Source organism: Neolamprologus multifasciatus, chromosome 22 (assembly GCF_963576455.1).
Source record: "Neolamprologus multifasciatus chromosome 22, fNeoMul1.2, whole genome shotgun sequence".
In the NCBI taxonomy this organism is placed as follows: domain Eukaryota; kingdom Metazoa; phylum Chordata; class Actinopteri; order Cichliformes; family Cichlidae; genus Neolamprologus; species Neolamprologus multifasciatus.
This window is the reverse complement of record NC_140459.1, coordinates 7,987,886-8,007,368: the sequence shown is the minus strand read 5'-3', so window position 1 is coordinate 8,007,368 and position 19,483 is coordinate 7,987,886. Positions and strand designations below refer to the sequence as shown.

Sequence of the window (19,483 nt, the reverse complement as noted above, 5' to 3'; positions counted from 1 at the left end):
TGGAGAGGATTGATGTTGCCAGATCCTGTGCTTTGATGATGGGAGTAATCTACGCTCTGAACCTTACCTATCCCAAGCAGCTGAAATTTACCTTTGAGGTATTTCAAAAGCTATGCCTTGAGCTTGATGGACAAAAAGCCAGCTCTAAAGTAATGAATCTTAAGTTTGGTATTTTCTAGAGCAGACTTGATAGACCATTCGTGAGTGAGTTTCACAAAAACCTTATTCCTGCATTTCTGGCACTACTTCATGTGTTTTACTAAATTTTAAAGCGCTGTTCTTAAGTCTTCTGAGTTAATGTTTTGCCGTGTCTTAAATGCTGTTATTTGCACATTTTTAAGGAATGCGTTTAATTTCTCCCATGACCTGTGTTCTGAGGGTACTGGTGTGTTTTAAAGTTTGTGTAATGCCCTCTTTAGCTGGCCTTAATCTTGAGGGTGAAAAGTCAAATATAGAAGAGAATCAAGAATACTTTGTAAGAGTGCTGACAAAGTTGAATGAAAGAAGCTTTGCTCATTTTATGTTTAAATTAGTGCATTTAATGTATAGCAGCCTGTCATCTTTTGTTTTGACTCACTGTCACATGTTAAAGTAAAAAAAAGAGGATTCAAGTAGTAGGTTGTATTACAATTTTAATACACAGTTCCTTAAGTTTCAGCGGGCAATTTGTGTTCTAGGAAACTGAAGCCCACAAATCTTGCACTTCGCACGCACGTTAAAGAATTGTGATGTTTGTTATTGTAATTAAATGGGTCTAACTCATTTGAATACATCTGTCTGAATTTCTATTCTTTCTGAGCACCAGGTACGAGTCCCTTAGCTGATGTCCAGGTATTTGGCATCACATCTGCCGCATTCAAACAAATACACACAACATCCATTTCTTTTTCTGAAGGTCATGACACAAGAGCACACACAGCGCATGTTAAGGCTGACCTTCGTTTGGGGAAAAAAGTGATCGACAAGTTTCTAAGGTCTTAGAACCTTGACTTCTTTGTGGGCAGGCACCACCATGCATGAGCCTGCCCACGCGGTAGTCATGGTTATAAGACACAGCCAAATGATCAAGGTTGTATTTTGGAGCGACTTAGCCTGCTGGGAAACAGGTAAATGCCCTTATAGAATCTCCCGTAGAACCAAAAAATTACTACACTGTAACCAAAATATCATATTTGACCAACATAAATACTATTTATGCCGACAGTTAAGTTCATTTTAATTATAAATGTGTTTTATTTTGATCAAAAAGTTACTTCAACATACATAAATATAATCTTGGATCAACTTAAATTCCTGTGTATTTGTTGACATTATTAAGTTCATGTTACTCAGAATGTGTTTTTTTTTTTTTTGTGGCCAAAAAGTAACTTCACTATACATAAAATTCACGTTGGATCAACTTAAATTTTTGTGTTCTAGTCGAAAATTATTAAGTTAATTTTACTTAAGAATGTGTTTAATTGTGGCCAAAAAAGTAACTTCACCATACTCAAAAATATTGCTTTGAATTAATGTTATTCTGCCAGAAGTTGGCTTAACTCAAAAATTCTAGTGGAAAACGTTAACATGTTTTTTTTATTTGAATCAGTGTTTTATTTATTAGAGTGTATGATTTAAACAGGCAAATGTTCAGCATTCAAACTACAGTCAAACAATAGTCAAACCAGATGTTTCCCGTTATGTAGATATCAGCTAGTCAAGTACAAACCTTACACAGCATGTTAACAAACCGTGAAAAAAGCCACACAAAAAATGAATGATTGCTGGTAACGGTTTCTATACATTAGTATGTACGAAGGGTATGTTGTGACTTACCTTCAAAATTACAGCGGTCCCTCGCTAATAACGCAGTTCACCTTTCACCTCGCTGTTTCGCAGATTTTTTAGTGCAAGTTTGCATGCTTATTTTACATGACATTGTGTCTGCGTCCTGATCGCTGCAGACGATCTCCTCCGTGACGTCTCTCCTGTACAGTACAGAATCGCTGCATCAATCGCTAGCAGTGTGACTCTGAAGTGCAGTGCTGTATGTCCACGATGTCCACGAAACATTTTGCACCGTCAAAAAATAAAATTGGCTACTTGATTTCACCTATTGCTGGTTATTTTTATAACATAACACCCGCGATAAACGAGGGACAGCTGAGAAATATAACATTTGAATCCATTTTCTCTTTTGCTCTGAGGCGCGGGGGAAAAATATCGACAAGTCAATGAACATCATTTACAGATATATTGGGTAAATGCCCGAGACATCTATAGAAATGTAAATCGCCGCTTGATTCATTCATTTGCTTAACTTGTTTTGGACCGTAAACAAGGCGTGAATAGGACACCGGAAACAAAGCTCCCCACTGAAGTAGCATATGCTAACGTGCACATAGTCAATTAAAAGAATTCTGTTTTCGTGGATGCCTGGATGTTAAACTTAATTGTTACACCTGGTAAAGCAGCAACGCTGATCATTTTATTAAAGATGAAAGAATTTCGACCGTTTTTACCTCTCAGTGATGCCACAGTGTTCCTTTGACTTCGGGACCTGAAGCAGACGAAGGTTTGAACCCAGATTACTCCGCGAGGCTCCTGACTACGGTAGCCATAATGTTCTGACCATCCATCAAACGGTGCAGCTTCATTGCTTACCAAAGTCGTATTAAAACAATTTTTGACAGATTTTTGAGCACCGTGTAGCACATAAAATCGGTTCGAGGTCAATAAGCACAACCAGAATTCATACATAAGGCGCACCGGATTATAAGGCGCGCTGTCAGTTTTTGAGAAAATTAAAGGATTTTGAGTGCGCCTTATGGTCTGAAAATTACAGTACAAATATCCTGTCACATTTGATCTCTGTGAGGTCAGAGGTCAAATTTACAAATGAATACCTCTTATCTGTGACCTACTCCTACATAAGTTTGTGTAATCAGAGTAAAACGTCTGTATGTTTTAATACAATAGTTGCTACTAAAATCTTGACTTTGAAAACAATGACAAACAAACACGTCAGTCTAAGCTGAAAGGTATACATTTGTGTGACAATGAAAACACGCAAAATTCACAATATAATTTTTTTTGGATCTTTTTATTGATTTTAAAAAAAATTTAGAGTGCCCTCATAAGTTGTGTATTAGATGGCACAAAACAAAACCCCAATAATTTGACAATTCCCTCTGAGCAAGCACTAGGCGACGGTGGGAGTAAAAACTTCCTTTTAACAGGGAGAAAACTCCGGCAGAACCAGGCTCAGTGAGGAACGGCCATCTGCCTCGACCGGTCAAGGGTTTTTAAAATGACTCAATTAGATGTTAAATAAATTGAAAACTGAAAATACAACGTCCAGATGAACAAAATCTACTTTTAGGGACTTATATAACAGTAACCAAGTATTTTCTGCCTGCGAACAATACAGTAAGACCCGCAGAGAGAAAGAAGCTTGTCATGAAATATTCACCTTCCGATACAGTGATGGCATGCTCCCTGAAAACCTTTACAATTATATATCTGCATATTCATGGTCTAATTCCATGAATGTCAGTATGACATCTGGCTCTTTCCATTTCTGTAATAAAGAGCTGTAAACCATATCACTGATGAGTATCACATTATCAACTTTGATTTTTTTAAGTCTAGGCCAGATTTTTATGAACAATCGTTGGGTGATGGCATCAACTTTTTCAGTACAGGAAGGTGAACTGGCATTTTTGATGACGCGCGTCACCACCTTCTTGATACAGGCTTCCACAGATAACCTGTATTTTTCAGCCTCTTCAGCATCACACAGGGCTGGATTCTGCATAGTGTCGATCAGGTGATTTTTAATGATATTGACCGTCAGTTTTCTCAACACTGGGTCCTCGTCGTTCAATAACATCTTTAATTTTTTTTCTTTACAGAATGTTTTCTGACGTAGCTCTTGGTAAATGGCCCTGTCGAGATCTTTCAGTTTTTTTTCATGTATATGCAGATCTTTGATTGTGTCGTCAGACAACACGTGTTTTAAAAGATACCTGTGGAGTTTTTTAGAAGGTTTGTAGTGCGATTTCTTTGCAGCCCGTGTGAGCACAGCATCAATGAGTGCGCTCACACGTTGTTCTTCATCATCATCATAATCGCTCTGACACTAATGCCAGATGATGATTTTTTCTCCAGTATTGGAAATATATTACTTTTAAATTCTTCTAAAAGTGTTTCAGAAATGGCTGTAGTTGTTCGTCTCATCATCCTGGGCTCTAAACCACGAGAAGAACCTTGCCAATAGGTTTCTTTTTTTTACGGAAGAGGTGATCTTCAAATATGGAAATGATCACCTCTAGGTACGGCTGACCTACGGCTAGCGCAATGATCACGAGATCAGGGTTAATGTCCAGCCGCTTTGTGATGTCTTTAAAAATCACCTTTTCAAGTTTTTTAATCCCCCTTTGTGTAATTTTGAGAGGTTTTTGCTCAACTTGTGCCCACAGAGCTGTGAAGAGGCGCTGCTGAATCGTGTCAGATGGCGACACCTTTGCCTCTTTGGAGGCACGTGTAATAACAGCATTTATTAGCTCTTTAACGAGCAGCTGTTCTTCTGACACTGAGGATCCCCCGGATTCTGTTGCTGGTTGCGTGACTGAAGGCAGCACACACAGTGCTTCATTTTCCCCTCGTCGCTCTGTAAAATGTTTACCCCAGGGACGACACCACATTCAGACTCTTCAATCTTTGCCTCGACTTCAGTGGCGCAGATTTGAATCTCCTCGGTTGTTTCAATGGCAGAATTCATATTTTCAAATGATATAACTTTTTTACAATCTGGACTTGATTCTGTATTTTGTGTAAATTGCTGAGTTTGTGTCTTAGACATTAATGCCTCTTACTAAACTTACCTTGTAACTAACGCTGTTTAAACGGTTGTACTTAAGCTTTTACCAAGGTGATGTCACACAAGACATGAAAGGATCAAAGGGATTCTAGTGCTAAGCCCCGCCCACATCCGAAATGACGGCGACGTGACGTTACCCTAGCAACCGCTATACAATGGCGATCCTCAGTTGTTGGGATTACGTGAAACTTCTTTGGATGTCAGACATGTAGCCTGCTGGTCCACTGCTTTAACCCACAGCAAATATTGTTAAAATCCTTCGTTTAAAGTTAGAATGTCAAGCGACCCCCCCTCCGACCCTCACCCACTGTGTTGTTGTCGGGTTTACCGTGACGGCTGGCAAGCTATGCTAATTTAAATGTTTATGTAGCTTCACTCATTCGCCTGCAGACACAGGCGGCTATCAGAATGGTCACACGTCTTCTTAGAGGACGTTACAGGTGAACACGCGCGGTGAGTTACAGCCAGCGAGGAGTCACGCAGTTTTTGCGTGCATGTCTGTGCTCGTGGACATTTTTGAGCAGAAACACTTGTTATTAAATTATGCACTTACACTCAGAGTTAGAAATGAAATATTTGTATTAGAGGGAAGGAGTATAACAAACTATAAATTAAGCTAATTTGCACGTTTTATTCTGCTTTTCTCATCAAAAAATGATAATGTACGAAAAATATCTAAATATTAACAGAAGAAAGTAAAACTAAACTGTCTCACCACCCCTCTCTAAAATGAATATTTAATATCATATATAAACGCATACACTTGTGCTAACAATTCAAGAAACATTTGGAATATTTTATATCCCTCCCCTCTTTTTCCTTTTTTCCAGATCCTACACATGTGACACATGGGCAGCATGGTGGCACGGTTAGCACTGTTGCCTCACAGCAAGAAGGTGCTGAGTTCAATTCAAACCATCAGGCCAGGGTTTCGTCTCAGGCTTCCCTTTCTGAAGGAGAAGACATCTGACGAGCTGCACTACGCTCAGGACGCCACAGAGTTTCTCTCTCATATGGGTAATAAAGGGCTTGCAGATTGGCCAGTCACTGCTGCTTTAAATACATTTATATACAGGTGACAATTATGTTGTTGGGTTTTTTTAAAACAAAAAGACAGAAAGTCACATTATTTGATCGTAGAGTGTTAAAAATTCAAAACAGGAACAGAACTGTGAAACATTTCATAATTCCAGCTTCTAATTTTGAAACATTTTTATTATTTTAGTTGGTTTTTAATGGTCTTCTTTGCGATACATGATCACATTTTTACAACCTAATGATCAAAAGATTTCTGCTGTGGCATGTTAACCTTACATGCTGCATGACATTCAAAACAAGCTAGCTCCCTCTAAAGATGTGAATTTTTAAAAACAACACAGAAATATAGATTATTCAATTTTAAGAAATGTTTAATCATTTGAACTTTTTGTTCTTCAGATGAAAATGACCACATGGAGCTCTTCTGAGTTGTGTTTCTCTTGGCAGGGTGTCTGATGAGAGTGTCTGATGCCGACGTGAGGCAGCTCATATTTGAATGCGTGAAATCATTCTACAGCTCTGTGGCTCCCAAACAGATGCTCGATGTACGGATGGTACACACGAAAGCCTCGGACTTTCCCTTCTAACAACCGATTTTCTAGACTTTCACTAAGTGAGGCTCTGTCATGGCGTCTGTGGTGGCATGCTTGTGCTTTTCTTTGTCCTTTGTGTTTCTTCTCTTTTCTTTTCATTTGTTTTCTTCATGTTTTCTTTATTAGAATTGGTTAGATTTCATATAGATATGTACATGAGCTTACAGCCGTACCCAGTGTCCTATGAGGCTGTTCAGGATTAAGAGATAAAGTTTTTGAACACATGATAGCACAAGTTGAATAGATCATAAAATCTGTCAAATATGAGGCTGAAATAAGGATTGGTAACTTATTTTTCTGATAATTTAAAAGAGTGTTTTGGGTAGACTTTCAAGAGTCATATCACCAGTGTGAAGTAGGTGGCTGGTCAGTACAAGGGCTCATTTTTACTTATATATTTTGTTGTTAGTTTAGTCCTTATTAAAGTAATTGACCATCATTTGTTCCAGGAAACTCATGTTTAGTGAGACTCTAATTTTTATTTTCATCTGAATCTAATTTGTGTTTTTTTTTATGACCATGGCATGACTTTTTTAATGATGATTCCTCTTTAGTTATCAGTGTAATTATCTTGTTCCTTAATGTGTTTTTCCTTAATTTCTGTTTTATGCACGCTTTTAGAATTTTTAATGATTATTTTTAACATTTCAAAAGTTTTGGGTAATGATGGTTCATCTAAGTTGCACAACTCTGCATGTAAGCATAGAAGCAGTCAGTTTTAAATTGTTCCTGGTTTGAGTGACTTAAGTGTTTGGCTTTCAGTGTAGATATAAGCCTTTCAGTATTCTGCTTTTTCCTGTCCGTCAGAGCACTTTGTAAACATTTTAAATTAGCTATTTAAAATCAATTTTCTTAATTATAAAGATTTCTATCGACGGATGCTCATCTGTCTCTAATGAGTTTGGTCTACACCAGGGGTGGGCAATCTCAGTCCACGAGGGCCGGTGTCCTGCAGGTTTTAGATGTGTCCTTGAACCAACACAGCTAATTTAAATGGCTAAATTAGCTCCTCAACATGTCCTGAAGTTCTCCAGAGGCCTGGTAATGAACTAATCATGTGATTCAGGTGTGTTGACCCAAGGTGAGATCTAAAACCCGCAGGGACACCGGCCCTCGTGGACTGAGATTGCCCACCCCTGGTCTACACCAATCCACCGTCAGACAGAATGTGTACTAATCAAGGAAACGGAAGGCGACTGAAGCCATGTAACACGGACTCATAAGTGGGATAACCTGACAAAATATAGGACTCTCACATGCTTTTGACTTTTAATGAAGTATGTAATCCATGTAATACACACCTCATTAAATAAAGTCCAATGAAACATTTTCATTTGAATTTTTAATCAGGTTTTCTTTATCTGTATTTAGGAAATGGGTAAAACACTAATTATATTTTAGATAATATCTATGCAGAAATATACAAAATCTTAAAGGGTTCGCAAACTTTTTCACAAACTGATCAATCAGTCAGTAACTATATTTTCTCTTTTATTCCAGATTCTTACTTTGGCCAGGGTCACAGCTTCCACGCCACCGGAGGCAGAGGCGGTAAGAAGGCGCAGACGCGGCACTGTATCAGAGTGCTGAGATCGGTGACTTCTCTGGGCGAAGAGTCTGTAAACCAGGACCTCTGTGATCAGGGAATCATCAACCAGCTTCTGGGTGACTGGACTGGACACATGACACATGCTCAATATCAACATTTACTGTTGATAATTTCAGTAGAGTCAAAGCTGTCGTGTTTCCTCAGGGATTCTCATGCAGATAGACGCGGGTCCTGATGAAGATGATGTCGTCGCTCTGGAGATAAAGTCGGATATTCAGGTGATCCTTTCAACGCTGTGTGAGACCGACATGCACAGAAAGGTAAAGCTCATATAGCTAACTTAATTAAAGCGCTTAGAGCTGGGTAGTTGGATATCCGGTGAGTCTGTGTTTGTTTGCTGCCTCTTCTGTTTCATAGGAACTGTTTGGCTCAGAGGGAGTTGAGATGGCGGTTCATTTTCTGAAAAAAGGCTCCGACAAGTTTTACAGCGGCCTCGGACACAACAAGCTCGTGCTCTCCACAGTGGACTGTGTGTGGTCAGTGAACTGCAGCACACTTTAATAGATGAACTGCTGTATTTATTCATATTTGTACAGTCATTTACATTTGCCAGATCCAGGCTAGAGTAATATGAGAAACCAGAAGTGTAACTCTGTTAGCCAGATGTATGATGATGTCTTTGTTAGGCATAATTTAATTGTATAATATAGTTTCTGTATTGGAGCAGATGAAAAACTCACTTTGATTTAATGGCATAACTGCCTTAGCGGACAAATGGGACTTGCTCAGTTTACATAATATGAATGCAGTTCAGCTCAGAGGCATTTAACCTCTTAAATCTGGGGCCTTTTGCTGATATTTATTTTATTTTTAACAATATTTTTCATTTTTCTGAAGGTTTATGCAGTAAACTAGTCATAATGAACATTAATCAGTACGACTCACAGTGAGCTTGGGAGTGGCTGCAATCACGGCACTGTAAGAAGGTGACAGACGTACTATGGTTGTTCGCCTTCCTTGACTCCTCGCTCTAACCAGTGTTGCTCCCTGCCCAGGATGTGCACTTCCTCATAATTGAAAGATTGGCCACTGGCCTGCAGGTTCAAAAGACTGCAGAGTCCCACCCCAAGGATGCAGGTCTTCTGTGTGTTTAGCGAGAGGTTGTTTGGTTTCCCTGATGCATGATAAACAGCAGTCCTCCTGGCACTTAATGACGTACACTATATTATTCTGTTTACTCCGTGAGACCTGGGGTCCTTGGAGTGGACCATTTTTTGGCGTAGTATGCTTTGGAAAGTGACAGAGATGCTGTGTTTTTCAAAAGCCTGCCTCAGCTGTTCACATAAGGCAGGGGTATCCAACTCCTTAAGGGCCGGTGTCCTGCAGGTTTTAGATATCACTCTGGGTCAACACACCTGAATCAAATGATTATTTCATTACCAGGCCTCTGGAGAACTTCAAGACATGTTGAGGAGGTAAATTTATCATTTAAATCAGCTGTGTTGGATCAAACACATCTAAAACCTGCAGGACACCGGCCCTCAAGGCCTGGAGTTGGACACCCCTGACATGAGGGATCACCAACAGTTTTTATGCAGGCAGTGATTAACCTTCTGGATCCTGGAGGATCCTGGAGGGGGGGACTGTGCTCTGAGGAGATGGTGCTGTAGCGTTCTAATAATACCCAATTTGTGCTCCAGAGACTGGTGAGAGTTATGCCTTAAATACTGGGCTGTAAGCATTAGTTTATGGTACATATGAACTTTCAAAAGTCTCCCTATTACTCACAGTAATTTGTCCTTTGCCTGTCATATTTCATATCCTCCCTGCTGAACTCGATGTGTTTGTCCACAGAACGTGAGTGAATTGTGGTCGATATGAACAGAATCAACTTTCTGGGAAACATTATTCACTACTTTCTACAATATTATCTACATTTAATCATAGTTTTATCCATAGGCTATAGTGTAGTAACAGATATGACAATTATTATGAAGAGGGTCAGTGAATTTTAACCTAATCTGGAGAAATATTTGATGTCTACCCCATTAGAAATAAAAGTACAGAATCTCGAGATCTGTTATAATGACCTCGAGTTCAGGTCATCATAACACTTGTCATATGGGTCTAAACTTGATTTTTCAGTTCTGTTATGGACCTGCGAGCAGCTCAACAAGCACATTTTTTTGTTGCAATTACAAGCCAACTATCAGGGGTCTATTTTTTGTCTCCTACAGCTGAGAAAGTTTCTGTCTGTGCGCCTTTTCTCCCATCAGGTCGTGTATCGTAGGCTGCTACACCACAGAAGATTACTTTCTGGTTAAAGACGGGGTGTTTCTTCTCCTCCACTTACTCAGTGTGAGTAAAAGTTTCCTGAAGTTACTGTCGAGGCTTTAAAAGTTTCCTTTTTTCTACCTGTATTTTGCGATTAAAAATAGGATTTCAGCTGCTCTGTGTTAAAGCTAGTTCATGTAAGGCAGCGTTCACAGGTAATAGAAACGTCCTTTTCTCCTGCAGACAAGCCCCAGGTGTGTGCACGGTGTCGTCCTCGCCATCTTGCTAGAGTTATGTGACAACCCGAACACGGTGCCGTACATTCTGACGTGGAGGGACGGCAACGGACAGACGGCTCCGAGACTCCTGCTGCAGCTGTGGAGAGAGGAAGAGGAGGAGCTAGGAGTTCCTCGAAATCAACATGGAAGCATCGCAGGTTGATTCAGATCATCGCACTGAGAACAGATTTTACCTTTTCTTTCAATTAGATATTAAATTGAAATAAAGAACTTTTTTATGTTTTTTAGATTTCTGCTGCACTAACAGGTAAATGTTTCTACTAAACTGCTGATGCAATTTTTTTTTAAAAAGTATCCTGTTAGTCTGTAATGTTGTTTTGGGGTCTTTTACAGGCGCCTCTGCTTTGTCCTCCACTGTCTGTGTTGGACTTCGACATACACAGCATTATTTCTTTTCCCAACCTGGATTTTATAAGCATCTGATTTTTATCTGACATTTTTATGTAACGATAACGTTCTGCACCACTGAGCCAGCCAGATGCAGGGAATGTTTAAATATAACTGGAAACATAATGTAAATGAAAAGACATTTTTTACGTGTGTTTTTGCATAGCTGATGGATTTTTTTTCATCTCTCCGTCTCAGACAGAAGGTTTTAAAAGTTTTACATTTTGCCAGCAGGTAAAAATCAGATTTTAGGCTCTTTTGGCTCTGTAATCTCATATATTTCTCTATATTTCTTTTATCTTGAAGATCCTCAGAGGCCCATCCTCAGTCTTTTCCAGCTGGATGAAGCTCAGCTTTCATTTCCTGCTAACGTGCCGAGTGCTGCAGTATTGGAGATGTCAGAGAACCTGCGATTGAAGATTTACTCCGTCTTCTGCAAAATTGGTAACCAAACAAATTATTCAGTTTCATACTAAATGTAAAGTATTCATTAAGAAGATTTTGTAATTAGAGTATTTGATTAGCCCAATTTCTTTGTAGCTCCTCCTATATACATATTTAGGCAATAAAAAATACTACTATGTAAAACAAAATGCTACTTTAACATGTCACTTCTCGCAGCCTTTCAAACGATATTCAGTCTCAATTTGGCTTTTTTTAATTAAGTTTATCTCTTATTGATTGAAGATCTTTTAAAGTTTTGAAATACTGAATATAGCGATAAAACGATATCATAATGTTCCGGTCAAAGCATTTGCTAATATTGTTATATTAAAAGCAGTCAGTAGTATTTGTGACTTTTTCCTTTCAGGGTTTCAGGATCTTCCTGGATTGTTGGGAAAAGATTATGTGACTCTGACCATCATCAGGAGATATCTAGACTTTAAGGTAAAAGTGAAGAAAAAATATTGTAGATGCTTCATATAATAGTTGCTCAGACTGTGTTCAAAGTTTGTTCAAACTTGAAATGAATGTAAAGCTTCAGCTGTGAGTAGAGATGTTCAAAGTGAAAGTACAAAATTCCTCGTTATACAAAATACTGAGACGGATTTGAGAATCTGTCAGGAAAACCATCTATAAATAACCGTTAGTCACAGGGAGTAAAGACAGACTTAAAGGAGTCTGGAGCTCTCTTAAAGGTTTCAGATGCAGAGGACATAAACCGAGATAAACATCAGCATGTCTGTCTCTTGTGGTGCTGCAGGTCGGTGAGGTGTGGGATGAGATCAGCCGGGAACTGAGTCTGGAAGGCGTGAGGCCGATCAGCCCCGACCAGGAGGCTCTGAGCACCATCTGCAAGATCGCAGAGGACACGGCGAGGAGGATCGTGGAGGAACAAAACAGCATCCTAGAGCACCATCAGAAGGAGGACATCAGCGAGGAGAAGCTCACATACACAGAGGTACGGAGTAAAGGAGTGGAAATAGCTTAGATGAAAGTCAGCTTAAAATGTTTATCTTTAATAAAAAAAAACCAAAAAAGACAAATTATATTACACAGATTGTTTTTTTTTCTTTCTGAGCTACTATACAAATAATCAGATTTATTTTCACATGCATAATCAAACAAATTCAGTCTTTTTTCTTTTTTTTTATATGTCTAGTAAAAAGTTTTCATTGTATGTTTGACTAGAAGCAGAGATCCTCTGGGACAATTTGTTTTAGTTGGAGGAGATGCCGAAACTGCCTTTACATATCAGGACCTCTCCAACACTGGATACGTTTATAACTCGTTTAAAGACCCATTTTTACTCTTTGGCTTTTAATAATGTATGAGTCATTATTTTATTCTTATTTTTTTCTTATCTTTTATTTTACTTTCCTTTTAAATTTTATCTGATTATTTTATTGTAAAGTACTCTGGTCAACAGTTGTTGTTTTTAAAAGTGCTATATAAATAAAATTGATTTGATTTGATAGTAAAATGAATTCTGACTTTTTTCTGTCTTTATCGCAGATGAAGTCTCGCTGGAAGCAAAAGGAGTTCATGGAGAAGTCATGGGAGGATTATGTTTCTAGGACTTCAAACTATGAAGCCCTGAAGGTTTAAAGATTTTTAACCATAAATTCTATCCTAATAATAATAATGATAATATCTAGATTCTCAGTATAAGTAGTAAGTGTATATTTTTGTTATGCGCTTTGTATACAGGAAGTAAAAGCACAGAGGGAGAAGAACGCCGAATCATCCAGACCTAAACCAAAGCACGAGGATGCTGCTATCCGCCCTGCTGAGGTCTTTACACTTAACCTTTCATGACTTTTACAGGTCACCCGCTTCATTGATTTAAAATAATTAAATCTCATATCTTATTTTCACAAAATGGAGCAAAGAAAAAAGTCTGTTTCAGGTGTAGCTCATTTTCTGGTTCTGAGAATGAGCATTTTTAATGCATGTAATGAATTTCAGCTTAATTTGGAGTTTGTGGCTTAGAAAGCATCACTGAAATTAGTTTTAATAGTAGATCAATCCTGACATTCAGAGGCCCAATAACATAAATGAAGAAGATGAATGAAAATATATAAGACGAGATTAGACGTACTTTATTATTGCCAAACTTGGGAAACTCCTTTGTTACATTAGTTAAACTAAAGTTAAATGGAGCAAACTAATAAATAGCCTTTCTAATAACTTCAGTAGATCTTAACTCTGCACTAATAATGCACAAAGCACAAAATGATCATGAAATCAGTGGAAAAGGTACGCTTAAATACGCAGGGGGTAAGAACAAATGATGGTGAGGAATTGGTGTAGTTATTATGCAAACTTTTAATATTTTAAGGTGATAACCAAATATAAATCTGAAGTTTTGGTGAAATGTGATGCCCTTTAGAATATGCTCTGTAAAGAGTTGTTAGATACAAAAGAGTTTCTTTATCTTTAATTCAGTTCTTTTCCTATTATTTGTGAACAATGATCAAAATTTTAAAAATTGAGGAGCAACTCGCTGTAGTCTTGACGTTCTGCTTCGGTGTGTTTCAGCATTTCATCGGACACGTCGTTGGAGTGGAGAGCACGGACGCTCAGGGTCCGGCAGGAGTGAAGGTGACGCTGGTCAGAACGCCGGTCAGAGCCCCAAGCGAGGACAAAGGAGAACCAACAACACCAAACCCAAACTACTTCAGCACGGCGTCTTCTGCAGACTGACGTTACCGAAGTCACTCTTAATACAAGGCATTCACATTCTTCATGTAACAGCATTTATTGTGCTGTACGCTCATAAAATTAAACTGCATTAATGTAAAGACTGCATTAAGGTGTTTTACAGGAATTGTCAAGATACATGAGTAGAGCAGAGGGGTCAGCAAGTTCATTACAACTTAAAGTGAACTTTAATGGTAAATGGCCTGTATTTGTATAGCGCTTGACTAGTCCCTAAGGACCCCAAAGCGCTTTACATATCCAGTCATCCACCCATTCACACGCTGGTGATGGCAAGCTACATTGTAGCCACAGCCACCCTGGGGCGCACTGACAGAGGCGAGGCTGCCGGACACTGGCGGCACCGGGCCCTCTGACCACCACCAGTAGGCAACGGGTGAAGTGTCTTGGCCAAGGACACAACGACCGAGACTGTCCAAGCCGGGGCTCGAACCGGCAACCTTCCAATTACAAGGCGAACTCTCAACTCTTGAGCCACGATCGCGAGTTAAATGATAGTTTAAAGCAGTCCAAAATAACTGAGTCCAATCGGCAAGAAGATACATACGTTTTGAGTTTTTTTAAAACGGGGGGAAAAAGGGCAGTGAAGGAGTGACTCAGTGCAAACAACCCACACTAAAAAAATAATATTATTATACCCAAAAATGCAGACTCTAAGTAAGTTAATTATGCAAGTTTTTTGTAATTTCGTTACCAAAGGGAAATGTTAAACATTAAACTTAATGGTTAAATGAAATTTACTTAATTGGTGTGCATTCAGTTTATACCAAACATGTTTACATTATTCATTAATAATTTGAATAATTTGCATTTTACTCACAGTTATTGCTTCATATTTATGGGGACAAGTACCATTGTTTTCAGTGCAAGGTGTAATTCTAGACAGAGTGACGATTAGGGATTAGACACAAGTGAAGATCAAGAACTCATACGGGACAAAACTCCAGAGCGAAACAGAAGAAAAATGAAGAGAAAACAACCTAAAGGTATGGAAGTTTGTATCCACCATCTAAAAAACACAATTTGGGGTTGTTAACTCAAAAAGAAAATAGCTTAAAATTTTACCTTTGCTCTGCCTTTTTCGTTTTCTGTGGCAGAAACAAGCTTGCATAAAAAAGACACGTACTAAACACAGAGACAAGAAAACTCACATTAAACATGAACCCAACAGCATTAACACAGAGATGAGAACAGATTGGGACAATCTAAACTCAAAATAGGAACCGAAGCAAAATACAGACCAAGATCTAAAAACTAAGGCTAGAACAAGAAAACCAACTTATCAGGAAGAGAAACCAAGAAAGATAAAAGAAAAATAATTCAAGAAAGCCGCTTATAGTGTTTATATTTCTGGTTCCTGTGGCTCTAGAGGGATGCAGCAGATGCAGACGTGAGGTCACTCCATGTGTACAATCAACACCTTGTAGTCTAGCCCACCACCCCAGCCCTTTATACAGGCACACACACAGTCTCTGTCCTTTCAGACAACGTTACACTGGCTTACTTTAATTTCCTGAAGACTTATCTGAGCCATAACCAGACTATTATATTTTTATTTATTTACATATTTTTCAAGTCCTCTCAGCGTGACTGTCAGAAGCAGTAACTTGGCTTTCCTTTGGAGCTAACATGACTTATTTCAGTGCACAGAGCATTCATGTACAATCTGTTTTAAATTCAAATTGTTTTGTTTTCAAATAATTATGGTTTTTGCATCAAAACTAATAAAGTAATTCGATTTATTAACAATAATCTTTAAATCGTTAAAAATAAAATTCTAATGTTTTGGTATGTTTTCATCCTGCATTTATGTAACCACTCCTGCACCACGAACAAAGAGAGCCTGAACAATCAATGTGGCCTCATAGACTCCGCTGGATTATGTAACATCACTGTACCTTCAAACATAATAAGCCCACAGTGTAATTACAATAACGCTCTCATTAAATGCTGCAGCTTGCAGTTTTTTTGGCTATAAAAATTAAACTTTTTACTGCTGGGTTGTTAAAAAGTATTTTCTCTTTTATGGGTTACATAAGTGACTGCAGTGCATTAACACACATGTTCCTTCAAGCGTGCAACATGCTGCACAGAGCGACCTCTCCTTCTTCTCCTCCTCTCTCCGCTCTCACCCGTTTCACTGGCTGGATGGCCAAATCACCCCTGACAGGCCGGAGCTTTTCATGCGGCGCTGCGAGTGTTTGTGTGGCACACTGTACAAAAGAGCAGGGACACACAGGACCCTCTTCAGCACATCAGGCTGCCCGCTGTTTGCTCAGACTGCCGAGGGGCTTCACGGGGCCGGAGGTCCGTCTGCCGTCGATGAAGGCACGTCTGGATCCCAACTGGATGCTCATCAACTCCACGAGGACCTCCTAACTTCAAACTGTGAGGCTGATATGTTTTACCTGAAGGCTGATGACGCTGTGGAGACACAACAATAAATGGCTTATAACACATTATAATGAAGCTGTTAAAGTGATAAAGTAAAAGTTTATATAATTACAGCTTTTAAAGTCATCAGTTAGCTTCTGCTTAAGGCAAATATGTCCAAAAACATTTTAAAATGTGTTATAAACTGTTTATTAAAGGGTCACACAGTGTAAGCCTTAGAAATACTAAACAAGAAGACTTAAAATAAGGTATTGATATTAATAAAAAATTAATATCCTCAAACATTTCCTTACTTTAGTGGCTTTGAAACTGAGATTTATGTGACAAAACATATGTAAGGCTGTGATATCAGTTTGAATTACCTCAATATGACTAAACTAGTTTGGTTAAAGACAGTTTTATGTTGTCTGCGGCGTATTAGGTTTGTTACAATGCATAGCTCAAAATAAAATTTGAAAGTGTTCATTTCTCCACAGAGATTTACTTCTCTTGAGTATGGTTTAAATATGTATCTATTAAAAACATCCTCAAATAAACCAGGCAGTTCAAAGTGAGGCAGAAATCTGTTTTTAAAGTCACTGATTTCCATCAAGAAGATTAAGTTCTCCTTGAGATAAATCGGAGGGTGTCACAGCAGGATAAATGAGATGTGGAAGAAAAAATGTCTTTTTCCCTTTATTTTTCTGTAAAATGCATCTAATTATATCTTTTTGGGCTTTTCCCATCAAACAGTGAAGGCATCCAAAGCAACCATAATATATTCAGCCAGTTTGCCAGACACTGAGTGAGCCTAGTCCTAAATTAAAAGAAAATTTCACTGAAGATCTCCTCTGAAAATTGTTTTAAATCTAAGTCCATGTCTGGGAAACTGAGCCATACTGTCTGCATAAATCTCATCTAACAATGCTCACTTAATGAAAACAGTAAGAGGGATGGGAGTTTTCCTCTCCTGCAGGAAGCTCCTCTCCCATCTGAGAAACGGAGGCAGCAGGAATGATGATCAGACTGGGAAGACTGACACCGGGATACTTCCGCCTCCTCCAGGTTTGTGACTCTTAATTCCTGATTACATCCATGTTTCATCATTAAGGGGTTCTTCATCAGTAAACGTGTGTGCACAGAAAAGTCTTCTAGCTGTCGTTATCATAAAGCAAATCTGAGTCTGAATGAATATTTTATGGTTTCTATACATTTTTAATAGCGATACTTTAGACTATGACAAACAGCAGCAGTGGGCAGGATGTTCAGAAAGCTCCATCTCAGGAGGGTTTATGTTATATAAGCTGTTCAGACTCCAGCAACAGAAAAATAACTGATGCTGTCGTCCTGCTCAGTTCTCAAAAGTACCAAAAATGGTGGTGAGGTAGGTGAGTAGATTTAATGTTTACCTACATAAAAAAATGAGTGACTTCTTCTTTAGCCTTTACTTTATATCAATTTGATCTGTAATCGCTCACAGATCAAAGACACATCAGTGGTTTTAGAACTTTTTCCTTCCATTGGCCCATCGGGCGATTAAATCACACTTTTTGTGTCTAATTTAATTCCTTCATATACTGTTAATTTAAGCTATAATAAAGTAGTTGAAAAAAAACTGCAGTGAAGCAGGTTGTGTCTGGTGGTAAGGAGGTAGGTCTGTCACGCCTAAGGGGTGGAGTTATGCGGACTCCTGGGCGTGTCCAACAGATGCACAGATGACAGGTTATGATGTTTGCTACTGTAGTGAAGTTGGAAAGGGTTTAAAACTTGTTACTTTATTAATCCACTCTGAAAATAAAAAAATGGAAAACTAACTGAAGACAAGCAGAAGAGACAGTGAGGCAAAGGACTGAGGGGTGAGACGGCGCTGTGTATACAGCAGTGAAAAACAAGAAGTAGGTGCAGACAATCAGCACAACCACAGGGGAGGTGAGTGTGGGTTTGTCCCTTAACCTGCTTGTGTGTTTCAGAGATGGCGTTTGTTCCCATGGTTACTCTGGCTACACACCTGGAAGCTGTTTCGTATCATCCACAATCATCCAACTGTCTGCAATCCAGTGATTACCCGCCTGCTCTTTAAGGCTGAAGAGTCCCCTCGGTTGATGCCAGGTCGATGTGTAGTTCAGCTCTGCTGTGGACGTTTCCTCGTCTCTGCCAGCCCGTGTGGTGAAACGAGAAAAGAAACGCTGCGGAGGAAATACCTCTCAAGATGACTCTATCTTCAATAAGCCTGTTAAACCTTTATTCTGGTGTCCTGCATTTGAGTCCAGATCCTTCAAAAAGTGATTGTCTTGCAATTCTACAAAAAATGCAAACTAGAAACGGGAATGGACCCAACACTTAATAATACACCAGCAGACTTCTATGTCTTAAACTGTGGTTTACCGGCTCCACATTTCCTTCATTCAACCTTGTGTGCACTTGATTCATACTTGTATAACATATAGTTACGTTGGATGACCCATCTGCTTTCATACGTAAATTACAGCGTGACACATAAAAGAATTTAAAATAAGCCACCATGATCTCGAACTTCTGTTGTACTGTGATGTTACATGATACTGGAGGAGGAGGGAGGTGGCAGTGGAGGACTGCCACCTCCCTGTTTCTGGATTTCTGTTTTTATTTCATACTTTATCATTTTTCCAGTCTGGAAAGAGTTACGTGTCAAGAACACTGTTTTTAATTTTTTTATGCAGCGTGTCATGAATGCTGAATGGTGTTTATATTTCTATGGTCGTGTGTGTGATCTGAAGATTCATGTGTAGTTCTGCACTGTGAGGGTTTGCCTCACAAGAGGTTAAAGTATTTTGAAAACAAGGTTTTATGTTTAAAGCTTTGAGAAGACTGAGAAAAGTTCTAAGAAATGTTTCATAGCAACTGAGAAAAACTGTAAGAAAATACAAATCTCAAACGATGAAACGGAGTAAGCGGTGAAATTAAATCT

The 19,483-nt window shown here is 38.8% G+C and overlaps 2 protein-coding genes across 2 annotated transcripts in view; both read left to right on the top strand.

Annotated features, from left to right (window-relative positions):
• The first annotated feature begins 7 nt into the window (after positions 1-7).
• Positions 8-19,483, top strand: part of LOC146492840 (uncharacterized) — a 51,715-nt gene continuing 32,239 nt past the window's right edge. Inside the window, exon 1 of the mRNA XM_085149298.1 lies at positions 8-98. The gene's annotated coding sequence lies outside the window, so the exon portion shown is untranslated. The remainder of the gene's footprint in view (positions 99-19,483) is intronic.
• LOC146492842 (cilia- and flagella-associated protein 69-like) lies at positions 7,878-19,458 on the top strand (the record flags this gene model as incomplete). Its single annotated transcript, XM_085149423.1, has 12 exons — positions 7,878-8,157; positions 8,246-8,361; positions 8,459-8,577; positions 10,318-10,399; positions 10,559-10,751; positions 11,308-11,445; positions 11,813-11,889; positions 12,206-12,403; positions 12,958-13,044; positions 13,153-13,236; positions 13,984-16,551; positions 17,513-19,458. Coding segments are annotated over 11 exons (1,539 nt in total), but the record flags the coding sequence as incomplete, so codon positions are not given.